The 15,083-nt window shown below is 34.2% G+C and overlaps 1 protein-coding gene across 1 annotated transcript; it reads right to left on the reverse strand.

Annotated features, from left to right (window-relative positions):
• Positions 1-1,022: 1,022 nt before the first annotated feature.
• Positions 1,023-9,974, reverse strand: LOC128550018 (uncharacterized). Its single transcript, XM_053527855.1, has 6 exons — positions 9,965-9,974; positions 9,685-9,804; positions 9,353-9,472; positions 4,051-4,188; positions 2,444-2,525; positions 1,023-1,885 (listed from the first exon to the last, which is right to left on the reverse strand). The coding sequence occupies exons 1-5, from the start codon at positions 9,972-9,974 to the stop codon at positions 2,452-2,454; spliced, it is 462 nt and encodes a 153-aa protein (XP_053383830.1). The 3' UTR covers positions 1,023-1,885; positions 2,444-2,451.
• Positions 9,975-15,083: the final 5,109 nt, after the last annotated feature.

Consider the following 15,083-nt stretch of genomic DNA (forward strand, 5'->3'; position numbering starts at 1 on the left):
ATAAAGATGTCTTACTCATCGTGAAATTTTACAACATTTTGTAGCAACTATATAGTTGTCTTCCGGAAAACCTCATTGGAAAAGAAAACAAACACATGTAATTAAAGCACAACCGTTTATTTGGTAAATGTTTGTTCCGTAAATATTTTGTTTGTTCCATAAACATTTTGTTTGTTCCATAAACATTTAAAAATCTTCATATTTTCATTATGACAGCTCTTAAAATTACGTTTTGTACAAGTTTTGAAAAAGATGAAAAAACTGTTTTGTATTTTGCCATAAATTAAAACTCAGCTAGCAGATGATGGTTTCGACGATAGCTATAAACAATAATGTGTTAACCTCATCCTTAAATGAGCAAAAGCATTTGTCCATAATCACATGGTTTTCATCGGGAATAGTATCCAGTATACAGTTGGTCTGTATGTGATTTTGCCTCGAACACTTGCTATATCATTTGTTTCTTTTAAGGAACAAAAATATACATTTATGAGTAATTTATAGATCATGTTCGTTCATTTACAGAATTGTCTTTACAACGGGATATGTTTTGTTTATCAACTTTAATGATAAAATATACATTTTGTATTCAGTTTACTGTACCAGTATTGTAATTGCTAAATATCATTCACTTGTTCTAATTCTAGTTAAAACCCGCCGTGTAATAGTTTAGTTATTTAAAAATAAAACTAATGTTGAATTACCAGATGTAATTATTCGGAAATGTATAAATTCTGACCAAGTATCTGGATAGTACTCTTTACCGGCTAGTTACCTATTTCAGCATTAAGCCATCCGGCTACGTCCTTTGACATAAATCAGACGTAGAATGGCAGCCATTATGTCGAAATATATTCATATGGGAAATTCATTTTCTCATTTAAGAACTAAACAGTTGTCAAATTTATTAAACACAAACACCAAACGTGAGTAAGAAGAATAACATGTAATAGAATACATATATTCTTTACATACTTTTAATGTCTCTTTAATATTGTTTTAAAAATCATAGGACAGTCGCTTTAATTTGTCTTTATCATATGTTTTCCTTGTTTATAATACAATTCGTTTGACATTTCCGCGACACTTTTAAATGTTGAGACGAGAAAAGGGAATAAACTTGTTCGATGACAGTGTTCAACACTGTAGTAATTTTGGTATGATATTTGAAATATGATGTTGAAAGAAATGCGTATTTTCAGTATGTTCCTTCGTAGAAAATTCTAAAATTTGTGTAGACTATTGGATGATCATTTCTAAACGTTTCTATAATTATACCCAAATTTCATATCTGGATTGTGACGTCATTCGTGACATCAGTTTCAATTATTAGTCGCGTTAAAAGTTCATTTCCGCTGTAGAAATAATACATATTTCTTGATCCAAATCTAATAATCTGTAAGTAAGAATATTTGTGTAAACTGAACACATTAAAAGAGCCTTGAATGTTTTTTATTAACTAAATCTACCTAATATTTTGCACAGGAACTTTTACTATGTACGACTTAGACTGAACTATAAAAACCAAATCTATCATGAAAAAGTAGAACTAAGCCGTTCTACATAATCATTTTAACATCATACCTCCATGACAATGTACACCACGAGGAATTACGTGTGGAGAGTAATACATGTGAATTGTAGAACTTGTTTCACAGTCGACCTAAATAATTAACATAAAGTACGCACTTTTAAATATGACATGAAGTAACGTTTAGAATAATTATATGAGTCTTTGAAGTGATGATTTCATGGTATATAAACACGTCAGTAGTTTTCAAGTAGAGTAGATAGAATTACAGGAGCAGCTGATTATTCCATAATGTCTCTTGCACACACAAACTAAACCACACTATTTATCGTTGATTTTCTTCAATAACACACCCTGAAAATAGATAATATGATAGAAACTATTTTTACACAGACTGACAGATACAGATTTTGCAACCCTTCTAAACGTTTTGTGTACACAACGTTTTCTGGTAATGATTTGGACCGGGGTAAGAAACAAAACCTCACGGATACTGCTACAGCTCCGACAACTAAAAAGTCGAACCTCTAACAAGTAGTGGTATGAAAGCGAAAGAAGTCTGTCAGCTTCTTATATGCACTTAAGCGAAGTGTATCTTGATTCTGTACCAGAACTTACTTGTCTCCACAAGTAATAGACAAATCCCCATAAAAATATTTTGTGGAGGATATAGTTTATTTCAGAAATATTGCTTTCTGTCAAATCGTCACGGAGAACATACACATCACCCTTGGATCTAATCGAACTCGTCATCTCGCGATTGTGCTCTGCCTATTGAATTAACCGAGCGGGCTATATTATTAAAGGAATACCATTATACAAACATTTTACTGTAAATCCACTTAAAATATTTCTTTTTGTCAGAAAATAGTATCACCTTAACTATCATTTTTTACAATTAAAAGTACTCACAGTCATGTTTATCTGAACATCGTCCAATTTACTGCAAAAACAGACAATACTAGTGTCGTAGCTCCTACTCTTATATATGCAGCTGAAACAATTGAAGTGTTGTAAAATAAACAATAGTTCAACGAACAAAATTTTTCTAATTTGGTCTATGGTTATATGTTTATGAAGGCTGTACAGTAGTAAATGAATTTGCTATATGTTCTATATAAAATTAATTTAAACTAAATTATCAAATCTTCTGAGAGCTGTAACACATAGCCAGGCCATTTTTTAAAAGAATTACTAGCCTTATGTTCTTAAATGACCTATAAACCACCTGAAAACGCCATGAAACGTAGGGGTCATGTATCTTCTAAGATATTTTTTTGTCTGACAGGTCAACACTATGGACTATCTTTGAAACTGACAGCTAAAATGTGGGTATGAACACATGAGTATCAAGATTTCCTTCTAGCGCATACGCAATATTATGTCTTTTAAGAAAATCTGACTTTAGCATCATGTTGCAGATGTTTAGTCCGCAATATTAAAGTATAGCCATCCCGGATTTTTTGTCACGTGATCAACACACACAAGCACCTGCATACATTATATAGGCACCAAACATTTACACATATGCATTTTTGAAACGTAGGAAAAAGATCTTGGCAGATAAAACATAAACGAAAGAAAGCATTTGCAAATTACATAAATATATATGAAGATAACACACATCATGTGACCAGCGACTATTTCATTACTTGATCATTTAGCGGGAATCTATTTTTAGATCAAGCATATTGATTATATTAATCTCTAATATACATTATCAAATATTCAATGCACGGGTTAATACCCTATTCGAATTATTGTTCCTTGTCGGCCTGCTGTTAATAGCTTGCATTTCACAATTGATTGACATACAGACGCATAAGCACACACTGGCATAGAGGCTATCCGTAATGAATATGCATGAGTCCAAGATGGCGGCGCCCTACTGGTAATTGGATGCCTTTGACAGTATCTTTGTATCCATTACCTGCTCAGTCAAGTGTGAAATGTCAACCGTAATTGTTCCTTCTCAAGAGAAGGAACAATATGGTCTGTTTACATTTCTGTAAATGCAGAATGTCTCCTTTAAAAAGCTACCAAAATGTCAAGTATAGGTCCACAAAAGATCGGTGTTTTATCCAAGTGCCCGCCTGTGTCCGAAATAATACTCAGTAGGGCACCAGGGATTGTCCTCCACCACCAAAAGCTTGAAACTATCATTGTGCCTGTTCGACGTTAAACCGAGCATAAAGATAGCTGCGCAAAGGACGCATGTTATTTCTCGGCCTTAATATGATATCATATGGCCATGTAACATTTCAAATAACATTGTAGATTTTGGCTAAGAACTTAGAAAAACAGGAACTACATGTCGGTCACAATATCATTCTACATACAATCAAAATGGTAGTAATTATATTATAACTAAGAATGATTTTAAAGGTAACTGCTTATGGAATATAATTGATATAACTAGACCAGAAGTAATTGAAGACAATCAAAAAATACAATGTTATGAATAATTCACAGACTGATACCAGAAAACCAATATCTTTTAATTTAATATATATAATTACCAGTGTTCGGTTCACAAGTGGCAACGTTCATCACGGAATTTGGACTGCACTGACATTTTTCAGTATCCGCATCACACAGAGCATTGTCAATATTTTCACATCCACCTCCTTCGGCTGTGCATGGAATTTCGTTCACAGCTGAAAATAATTTTCATATTTGTTGTGTATCAATTGATTGTACGTTTATTCAAGCAACTTAAATTCCGATAAGTGTAGAGAATCCATTCTTATATACTCTTTAAGTCTACGCCATGAATCTAGAATAAACTTTTTCACCATTTGCCTTTGAATTTGAAATGGTAACAATATTTGTGATAACATTTTAACTCAAATATATCACCACAGCCAATAAGTTAGATTCAACTTGTATTTTTTTGGTGATGTAAAATGTGATGTGATGGCCTATCGTTTACATTTTGAGTTATTGCAGGCTGAATTAGCTTCATCTGGATTAGCGTCAGTTTGGATCTATAAAATACAATAGTTGCTATTAATTTAGAAGTAACTTTGACTCAAGCATCTTTCAAGCATTTTCATTGGAAATAGAAGCCATTTGGTGCTATAGAAATTTTAAAAACTGTAAATTTGATTTGATTCCATTTGCTGTTGGATCTCTCACTAACATTTAGCGTCTCGTAGATACAGGATAGCATGTGCTGACTTGCCCTAATTCTACGTACCATTTGGGTCATCAATATAACTCAATTTTGAGAAACGAATAGCTGTTTTCTTAACAGCTGTTTAAGGGGTATACACAGTGACCATGTGCATTAAATTTTCAAAATCCACAGCATGCTCAAGTAAACATGCTCAAGTAAACGTTATTACTTTACGAAACAATGAATTTTCTTTAAACCATATATTGAATGACTTGTAAGTATTGATGTACGCTCGCCTTTTCTGTTTACGGTGCTGGCAAAATGGCAATATCATGCAGTGTCTTAAGAGAGCAGATCGTAAAAATATCTGTGGCCTTAGTCTGTAGGCAAGCCTGGTTCGACCAAATAACAATGTAGATTCCTTATTTGATATGTTGTATAGCTAAAATACTGATAGTAAATGACAGATAGGCATCGAAATTTTTGGACTTATCATTATAACTGCTGAAATTACTTTACTTAAGATCAACCAATAGAAATCAAACATGCATATTGAATATACCGGAATTTCATATTTTTAGAAATCAAAGCCACGAGCATACCGCTCTTAATTTAGATATTTTTTTTCTTTTCCTTACATTTAATTGCTACCTCCGATACCCGAATTTACACAAATAGAAGAATATGCACGCTTTCAATCTGGTGTCTAAACCTTCGGAACAAGGGTTTGCAAACTAAACAGATTTTCAGTTGACACGTTTGAAAGTCACACACTAGACTTCAGTATAGTATGCCTTTACCAATAATTGCATGTACTTTGATATATGTTTAGTCCTAAAGTATTAGCTCATACCATGAAAAGTATGCCGTAGGTATAGATACTGACCACCTTGATAAAAATTACCCGATCGCTTCCTAGATTTGGTACTACACAAAAATGTACTTCAAGGTGTATTAGATCCAAATTTCATATTTAAAAGCATGAAAATCCTTTTCATATATCTTATGTAAACATAAAAATAACAAGTTTATGTATTTTAATAGTATTATACATTAGGCTGAAAATAATACACACTGTATACATGTTAAGATAAAAACAGTATAAATGTGTACTTTCAGTCTACCCCAAAAAACCCTTTTTTCTTAACAAACAACTGTTACTACATGGCATTCAATTATGAATATAGTTCTATATGCAAAATTAATTTATATATTTAGTAAAGTTTAATACATTAAATGAGGATTTTGTACATTTGAAATAAATATCTAAAACAAAAATATTTTAGTGAAAGATGGACATTGGATATCTTTAAGGGTAAATAATTATTTGGGACTTTTTGAGTAATTGTTGTATTATGCTCGCAACTTCGCTGTTTTGCCCTTTGTTCAGCGAACACTAGAGTTTTTTACTTAGAAAATGCTGGTTTTAGCAATTATAGACACTTTTTAAAAAAAATGTTAATATTCACATTTATTTGCACCGCTGTGTTATTTTTCTTTGAAAATGAGAAAGCAATGTTTGTTTAGCATCAGTATAAAAAACTTTAAAAAGTGATTCGTAGTGTCTTATGTGGTGTATTAATTTCGCAATAAAACACAGTTTGCAGTAAAAGGAATCATTATCAAGCAAACGTACGAAAGTTGTTTTTTAAAACTCAAACTTTTATTTAACACAACTGTAGAGAGAATGGCAGATGAATCAATGTGTTTATCAATACAGCCACAGGACAGGCAACGACATGGGAAATGACGTTAATATGGCATCTACGTTTGTACTTGGCAATACTTTTTTGTAAAATTATCATATTAAGATAGAATGATTTATGATAAAAACCTTTTAATTTTAAATTCAACCCAAGAATACATACTACATGCATTGTTACACAAAATTGATTAATAAAAGTGATATAAGTATTTGTGGTTATACAAAATCCTATCCTGCAGAGATATACCCGTTCACGAAAGGATACTTTTCGAAGAGTTACAGCAACTTGCATTTAAATGAGAGTTTTTACACATATGAATGACTTTATTCCAAACAGCTGTGTTAAACTGCTATAAAAGTATTTGGTGATGACGTGGTCAGGGGGGAATTGTCTCAGGATGGCTACTGCTTTGATAATGTCCCGAGACCCGACCGTAAAGATGGAGGACTTGCCCTATTATACAGAAACAATCTCAAAGTGTCAACATGCCCAGCAGGAAAATTTCGGTCCTTTGAATGTGCTGAATGGAAAGTATGTAGTCAGTCATTCATCCTCTACATCTTTGGGATATATAGACCACCGTATTCAGAGAGACACCCAGTGACTCAGGCTATGTGTATGACAGGATTCACTGAGTGTCTCGAACAAATAACGACCAGATCCGAGTCTCTGGTGCTGTTAACATCCACATGGATAATAAGACAGACTGCTACACCAAACAATTCCAGCAGTGTTTGAAATCTTTTGGACTGATTCAACATGTCAATGCTCCAATTCATTCTGGTGGTCATATTCTTGACCTGATGATTACAAAGCTTGAAGACAAACGTGTGAATGTCTCAGAACCTTTGTCAGACTATTACATATCTGATCACTGCTTTGTTAGTTGTAACATTGAACACAATGAACAGTGTCATCCTCCCTTGACCAGGAAAGAAATCAAATCCAGTGAAAAATTACAAGCAGAATTCGGACATTTAAACAACATTGTAGTGAACTCGTCCAATGTCAATGATCTTGTGTCTGAGTTCACTAGAATCACGTCAGCCATTGTTTAGAAATATGCACCTCTAAAGGAAAGAACTATTCTCTGTAGACCGACAGTTCCTTGGTACTCAGGATACCTAAAACAGCTGAAACAGTACAAACATTCAATAGAGAAAATCTTTTTGAATGACAAACCTGACCTGTCAAAGAAAGTATATAGTGGTTTTAGAAACATATATAATGTTGAACTTTCTAGGGCCAAGGATGAGTACTACCAGAACAAGACTGGAGAAGCAGAAGGAAACATCAAAAAGCTATATGCTGTTACATCAGATTTACTGGGAAGGTCGAAGTACAATCCGCTCCCATTACACACAAGTGCAGTATCTTTGGCAAATGACTTCCTACGATACTTTGCCGATAAAATAATCAAGTTGAGAAATGATCTTGACAATATACCAATTGAAACACCCAGCAATGGTAATTCTTACTTCTCGAATCCACCTGTTATTATGAATACATTTACTGCGTACAATCCACTTTCCGAAAACGATATTTTGAAACTTGTATATGCATCAAAATCTACAACATTGTAAATTGATCACTAATATCTGGTGTGTTCCCTGAGGAATGGAAAAGTGCTGTTATAAAACCTTTGTTGAAGAAGAAAGGTCTCCCACTTGAACTGCAAAACTATCGCCCGGTGTCAAATTTAATATTACTCTCCAAAATTCTTGAAAAAGCTGCACTAAACCAAATTAATAAGCATATTGAAGCTAACAATCTCCTCCCAGCTTACCAAAGTGCCTACAGAAAATATCATGGGGTGGAAACAGCAATGGTCAAAATATAAAATGATCTTTTGGAAACCATAGATAAATATCAAGTAACAATCGTGGTTATGATCGCCTTGAGTACAGCGTTCGATACCATCGATATCCCGATACTGATTCAAATCCTTCAAGATGAATTTGGTATACATAGCACTCCCTTGAAATGGATAGAATCTTATCTGACGAACAGAACAATGAAAGTTTTAGTCTAACAGTCAGCATCTGACACGGAGCCACTGTAGTTTGGTGTCCCGCAAGGTTCTTGTGCCGGACCGGTGATCTTTACCCTGTATATATCGGCTCTCAACCGAGTGGTGCAGAAATATCTAGCCGATCTCTATGGATACGCGGATGATCACAAGATTGCGTTAAAAATTCAAGCGGTAAATTCTCAAAATGAGACAACTGTTCTTCAATAACACGACAGTCGTCTCAATAAAATCAAAAATGGATGACAACCTTTAAACTTAAAATGAATCAGTCTAAAATTGAAATAATTATGTATGGAACCAGACAACAGTTAGCGAAATTGAACATCACAAGCGTAAACGTTGGTGGGTGTAACGTAAAATGTGTCGATCATGTCAGAGACCTGAGTGTAACTATGACCAATACACTCAACTTTGACCATCATATCCAAAAGAAGTGTCAGATAGCTCACATGCAGTTACGAAGCCTTAGGGCTATACGGAAACATCTCACACAAAAGTCAACTGAATCATTAGTGCATGGATTGATTCATTCTCACATTGACTTCTGCAACAGTTTATATACCGAAATTCCAGCCTACCAAATCAACAAACTACAGCGAGTCCAAAATCATGCCGCTAGAGTAATCATGAATGCTTCCTACGAACAGCCAAGTGCTGAACTTCTGAAAAAATTACACTGGCTTCCAGTTAAGGCTAGAGTCATGTTCAAAGTCCTAGTAAAAGTCTTCCGTGTCATCAATGGTACAGCTCCAGTATATCTGAGGGAAATGTTTGTACCTACTCGACAACGGTACAGACTACGCTCACAGAGTGACACTAACTTTAACATCCCTAGACGGCGAACAAAATTAGCTGACAGATCTATGAACGTCGTTGGTCCCAAATGGTGGAACGATCTACCTAGCTATCTGAAAGACATTCAGTCTGAAAAATATCACGGGTACAAGTACAGCTTTGAAATTTACCTTTAGCTATGCAGCTTCCACCCGATACTTTGAACGCGTCATCACAATCACAGGTAGTATCACATTTCGAGTTAGAAACAGCTGCACAGTCGGAGGTTGCTTGACACTGATCACCAAGTACTACAAGTAAAATAAAATTTTCGTTATGAAATATGTAGTTTAGTAAGTGAAGTGTAAATAATATTAATTCAATTACGGATCAATAATTACGGAAGTAGAAGGCAGCTATGGCGTGCCATACAAATCTATTGTCTTACAACTTATGAATTAACCGCTGAATTTAAAAAGACGAGGAAAAATATTACGGGTAAAAGTACAACTTTAAAATTTACCTTTAGCTATGCAGCTTCCACCCGATACTTTGAACGCATCATCACAAACACAGGTAGTATCACATTTCGAGTTAGAAACAGCTGCACAGTCGGAGGTTGCTTGACACTGATCACCAAGTACTACAAGTAAAATAAAATTTTCGTTATGAAATATGTAGTTTAGTAAGTGAAGTGTAAATAATATTAATTCAATTACGGAGCAATAATTACAGTAAATTAATATAATACAATATATAATGTATATTCTTTTTATTCACAGATGACGAAATGACTTACCTACTGCACGGCATTGTAATTGTATATAAGTAGAAGGCAGCTATGGCGTGTCATACAAATCTATTGTCTTACAACTTATGAATTAACCGCTGAATTTAAGGACAAGGAAAAATATCACGGGTACAAGTACAGCTTTAAAATTTACCTTTAGCTATGCAGCTTCCACCCGACACTTTGAACGCATCATCACAAACACAGGTAGTATCACATTTCGAGTTAGAAACAGCTGCACAGTCGGAGGTTGCTTGACACTGATCACCAAGTACTACAAGTAAAATAAAATTTTCGTTATGAAATATGTAGTTTAGTAAGTGAAGTGTAAATAATATTAGTTCAATTACGGAGCAATAACTACAGTAAATTAATATAATACAATATATAATGTATATTCTTTTTATTCACAGATGACGAAATGACTTACCTACTACACGACATTGTAATTGTATATAACGAAATGTGAAACGCACATCACGATCTAACATGACTACATCACTGTTTAAAAAGTGTAAGTATAAGGCAGCTACGGTGTGCCATACAAATCTATACTCTTACAACTTATGAATTAATCGCTGAATTTAAATAGACGAGGTAAAATATCACAGGTACTAGTACAGCTTAAAATTTACCTTTAGCTATGCAGCTTCCACCCGATACTTTGAACGCGTCATCACAAACACAGGTAGTATCACATTTCGAGTTAGAAACATCTGCACAGTCGGAGATTGCTTGACACACATCACCAAGTACTATGTAAAAGTAAAATAAAATTTTCGTTATGAAATATGCAGCTAGGTAAGTGAAGAGTATTAATGCAAATTCAATTACGGAACAATATATTATGGCGATAATATGTGTGTATAATAAAAAACCTTTAGCTATGCAGCTTCCACCCGATACTTTGAACGCGTCATCACAAACACAGGTAGTATCACATTTCGAGTTGGAAACATCTGCACAGTCAGAGGTTGCTTGACACACATCACCAAGTACTATGTAAAAGTAAAATAAAATTTTCGTTATGAAATATGCAGCTAGGTAAGTGAAGAGTATTAATGTAAATTCAATTACGGAACAATATATTATGGCGATAATATGTGTGTATAATAAACAATTTTAATGTACACACTACAATGCGTTCAATATTGCTAGTCTATATTACTTCATAGAAGGTGGATATTAATCTGGTTTAAACAGTTTAGAGATGTTCACCCAACATCTGCACACAACTCTGTATATCATCGAAATGTTTCAAAAGTCTTAGGTATCAAAACACATAATGTGATGATGTCAAAATATCAACAACAAGCAAAAGACAATGGATTACTTAAAATTACCATTGTGTTTTTAAATAAAATGCAATATATTATATAATTTTTTTTTGAACACAAAGGAAAGGTCAGACAGAAAAACTGTTCCAAGAAAAACTGTCTTTGGCTTTCTAAATTTCATTTTTCAAATTTGTTATCAAGCAACATACCATGTATATCCTTGGAAGATATTAAGAAGATAAAGTGTGTTAAACACCTTACTGAGAACAGTATCTATGGTAACATGGTATCCATCTTTCCGATGCAATAATGACGTAACTTTAAGATATAGTAGATAAATATGGATAAGGCTTAGAGACAAAGAAGCCTTTTTCTGATGTCTAGCGACAGGAACAGTTGTAACTGTGCAGGAATATTCACAGGATGTTTGCTTGTTTTAGTTTAAAATTGAAATGTATTTCACGAATGAACATTTTCAAAAGAGACTTAGCTACAAGTTAAAATGTAAAACATAGTGTTCATGAGTGAAAGATATTTTGAACTTACATATAATACAAACACATTTTTTTTTATTTCATGTTTTGACTATATTTACCAGTTTTATAATTTCTTACCAGTGCAAAATATATTTGATATTTTTACTGTGAAAATATTAGATATATTTCCCCCTTACATTTCGATAATTCATTGAAAAACATGTATTAATACGCTCTGTATGCAGGAACTACAAAACATATCTTATCAGCTAGCTTTTTGGCAGTATCATAAACTAAACCAAATCGGAAAAGCAATTTAAAAAAAAGCAATAAATGAGATGTCAAACAAAGTAAAAATAATGAAAATAGCATCGTTTCCGAATGAACAGTAACTCAAGTTTCCCTTCTACCTAACCTTTGAACAAGAGCTGTCACTATCAGTGATAAATGCCGCCGAAGCGTGCCCATGAATACTACAGTTGTCTGCGCAAAAAATGCTAACATAGTTTAGGAATGAATCATTTTGCCCCGAGAGACCGGGTTATAAGCGTGACACACCTTCCCAATATGGTCAACATTTGTGTCAAATTATTTTCAAATCCCTTGATAGATTGCAGAGTTATGGACAAGACAAGAAAAAGATCATGTTAACCTTTGACTTCTAAGTGTGACCTTGACCTAGAGCTAGGGGTCTGGATCTTGCGCGTGACACGTTGTCTTATTATGGTGAACATTTATGCCAAGTAATTTCAAAATCTCTGGATGAATAGCAGAGTTATGAGCCGGCCACCTGTTAACCTTTGACTTCTAAGTGTGACATTGACCTTGGAGCTAGGGGTCTGGGTCTTACGCATGACATATTGTTTTATTATGGTTAATATTTATGCCAAGTTATTTCAAAATCCCTTCATTGATGGCAGAGTTATGGACCGGACACAAAACAGATGCTGTTAACCTTTGACCTCTAAGACTGATCTTGACCTTGGAGCTAGGGGTCTGGGTCTTCAGCATGACACGTCGTCTTATTATGATGAACATTTATGCCAAGTTATTTTAAAATCCCTTTATGGATGCGAGAGTTACAGCCCGGACAAGAATTTACACGGACGCACTGACGCACGCACGCACGCACGCACGCACGCCCGGACAGACAGTGCGATTTATATATGCCCACCTTCGGGGGCATAAAAATAATATCATTGCTGGATATCTATATTCACTCTGGTTGAGCTACAAAGAAAGAAAAGATATATATACTTGACAATGAAAAGACTCGGCACAAGATGGAATATATATATATATATATATATATATATGATGAACACTTATTCATGTTGCTTGTACTCTCATGGTAAAGTGTAAACGTTGCTTCGGAATATATTATGTAACGTAACTGTAGTTACTCAGAAAGATAGACTGTTCTCAAAACTCATCGATTTTTGTTCTTTGCATATGAAAGTTTTTTTTCTCTCTTGATTATACATATTTCTTATGAGTTCTGCTAAATGTTTTTGACCGCCCATCATAAACATGTACGACTTTATCAACAGTTTCCCAACATGAGATAAACCGCTGAAAGAAAATACACAACGCACATGTATAAAGATTTTGAGTTCTTCTTGTGTACACTACATGTACTACATCCCTAACAAAAGAATATATATTTAAAGTAAAATATGACATTTATTTTGACACATTTTGGGCACATAACACCTAACCGAACTGAAAAGAGATCTGAAAAAAGTACGCTCATTCTATATAAACATTGATAAGGAACGACAAAATACTAATAAACTTTGATAATGTGGCAGTTGAGTCCAATAAGTCCAGGGGTGTTCAACGATAATCCCTCATAAAATTTTCCTAGGGCTATATTGCAAAGTAGTTATTAGTCACCTGTATTGGAAAATAAACAGTGTCGATTGTATTGAGTTCAACACTATCAAAGGTTACTAATACAGAAGTGCTACAGTGTAAACATAGCACAAGTTGGTATTGTGCATTTAAATCGACCTGACTGGGCGGGGTTTCGCGACGGTCCACTGCATTATTGGGCAGGATATGTAGTATATTCGGCAACAGTGGCCATCTACTACCATACATTGTAACCAATGTAGCATTGAATTTTAGTCGTTGGCTACCGAAAGATTACGAAATTAAACAATTATATTGCTCTACATATTTTGCTCGTTTTTTGAGATTACCATTATTTGCATAAGTCAGAGATTAACTCCGCCCCGCCAGGTCGAATAATCATTGAGCAGATTGATTGGGGCGTTAAGGTCATACACACGCCGTCACAATACGATAGAGATTGTTGAATATATAATGGCGCAAAATAAAGATACGTAAATAAAGCGCCATTTGCTTTACTAATCCGAATTGGTAATGCGGCTTGCAACTTGGCTTTTGATATTCTTTCATTATAAATTGGCATACATTGTCTTTAAACTTAGCAAATTTAGTCTGTATACCGGAGGTGAACAATTAATCAAATGTATAGTCTTACAACTTATATAATAATCACTGAATTAAACAGACGAGAAAAATAGTTCAGGGTACATCTTTAGCTATGCAGCTTCCACTCGATACTTTGAACGCATCATCACAAACACAGGTAGTATCACATATCGAGTTAGAAACAGCAGTAATAGTAAATACTATCAATTAAATTACGGATCAACGAATTACGGCGGTAATAAATGAGTATCATAACATATATAATGTATTTTCTTTTTATTTACACATCGTTGTATCCCACATTGCAATTACCTTTGAGTTGACAGAGTTGACTCTGCATAGCACACCACAGTGTTACAACAGATTTAAAGTATGGAAAAAGTTACAGTCCGGCTAAAACGTGCTAAATTATCAGAGACTGTTTTTTTTAAACTGGAGAGATCAGAAAACGTTATTTCATTATTGTCATCTTTACTTACGTCGATGTGAAAATAGAAGCATTTGCATGTAAAAGTTTACAGCTAAACATTGAAAATAGAATATGCTTACCTTTCGGAATGCATCCGTCTGCATCTGTGTTCGGCTTGAAACCATCGTTACATACACATTTGTCGTTGCCATCGTCACATGCGGAATTGTCTGGACATGCGGTTGTGCCGGTTTTACATCCGGTCGGAAGAGCTAGACATAGCAGAATAGCAGCAATATTCCAATGAAAACCGTGGCAAAAAGAACAATGTATACCCCCTTGTGGAGGTTTTGATGCCTCGTATAATATTTTTCATTTGATAGAATATTATGATTAAAGTGTTAATTCTACACACATTTAAAAGGTTATTCCGAAGAGTTTGGAATCAATTACTGATTTAAGTGACATTTTTATTGTCGAGTAAAACGCGTTTACTACAAAATCATTTCA

The sequence above is a fragment of the Mercenaria mercenaria genome, chromosome 17 (assembly GCF_021730395.1).
Source record: "Mercenaria mercenaria strain notata chromosome 17, MADL_Memer_1, whole genome shotgun sequence".
NCBI classification, from domain to species: domain Eukaryota; kingdom Metazoa; phylum Mollusca; class Bivalvia; order Venerida; family Veneridae; genus Mercenaria; species Mercenaria mercenaria.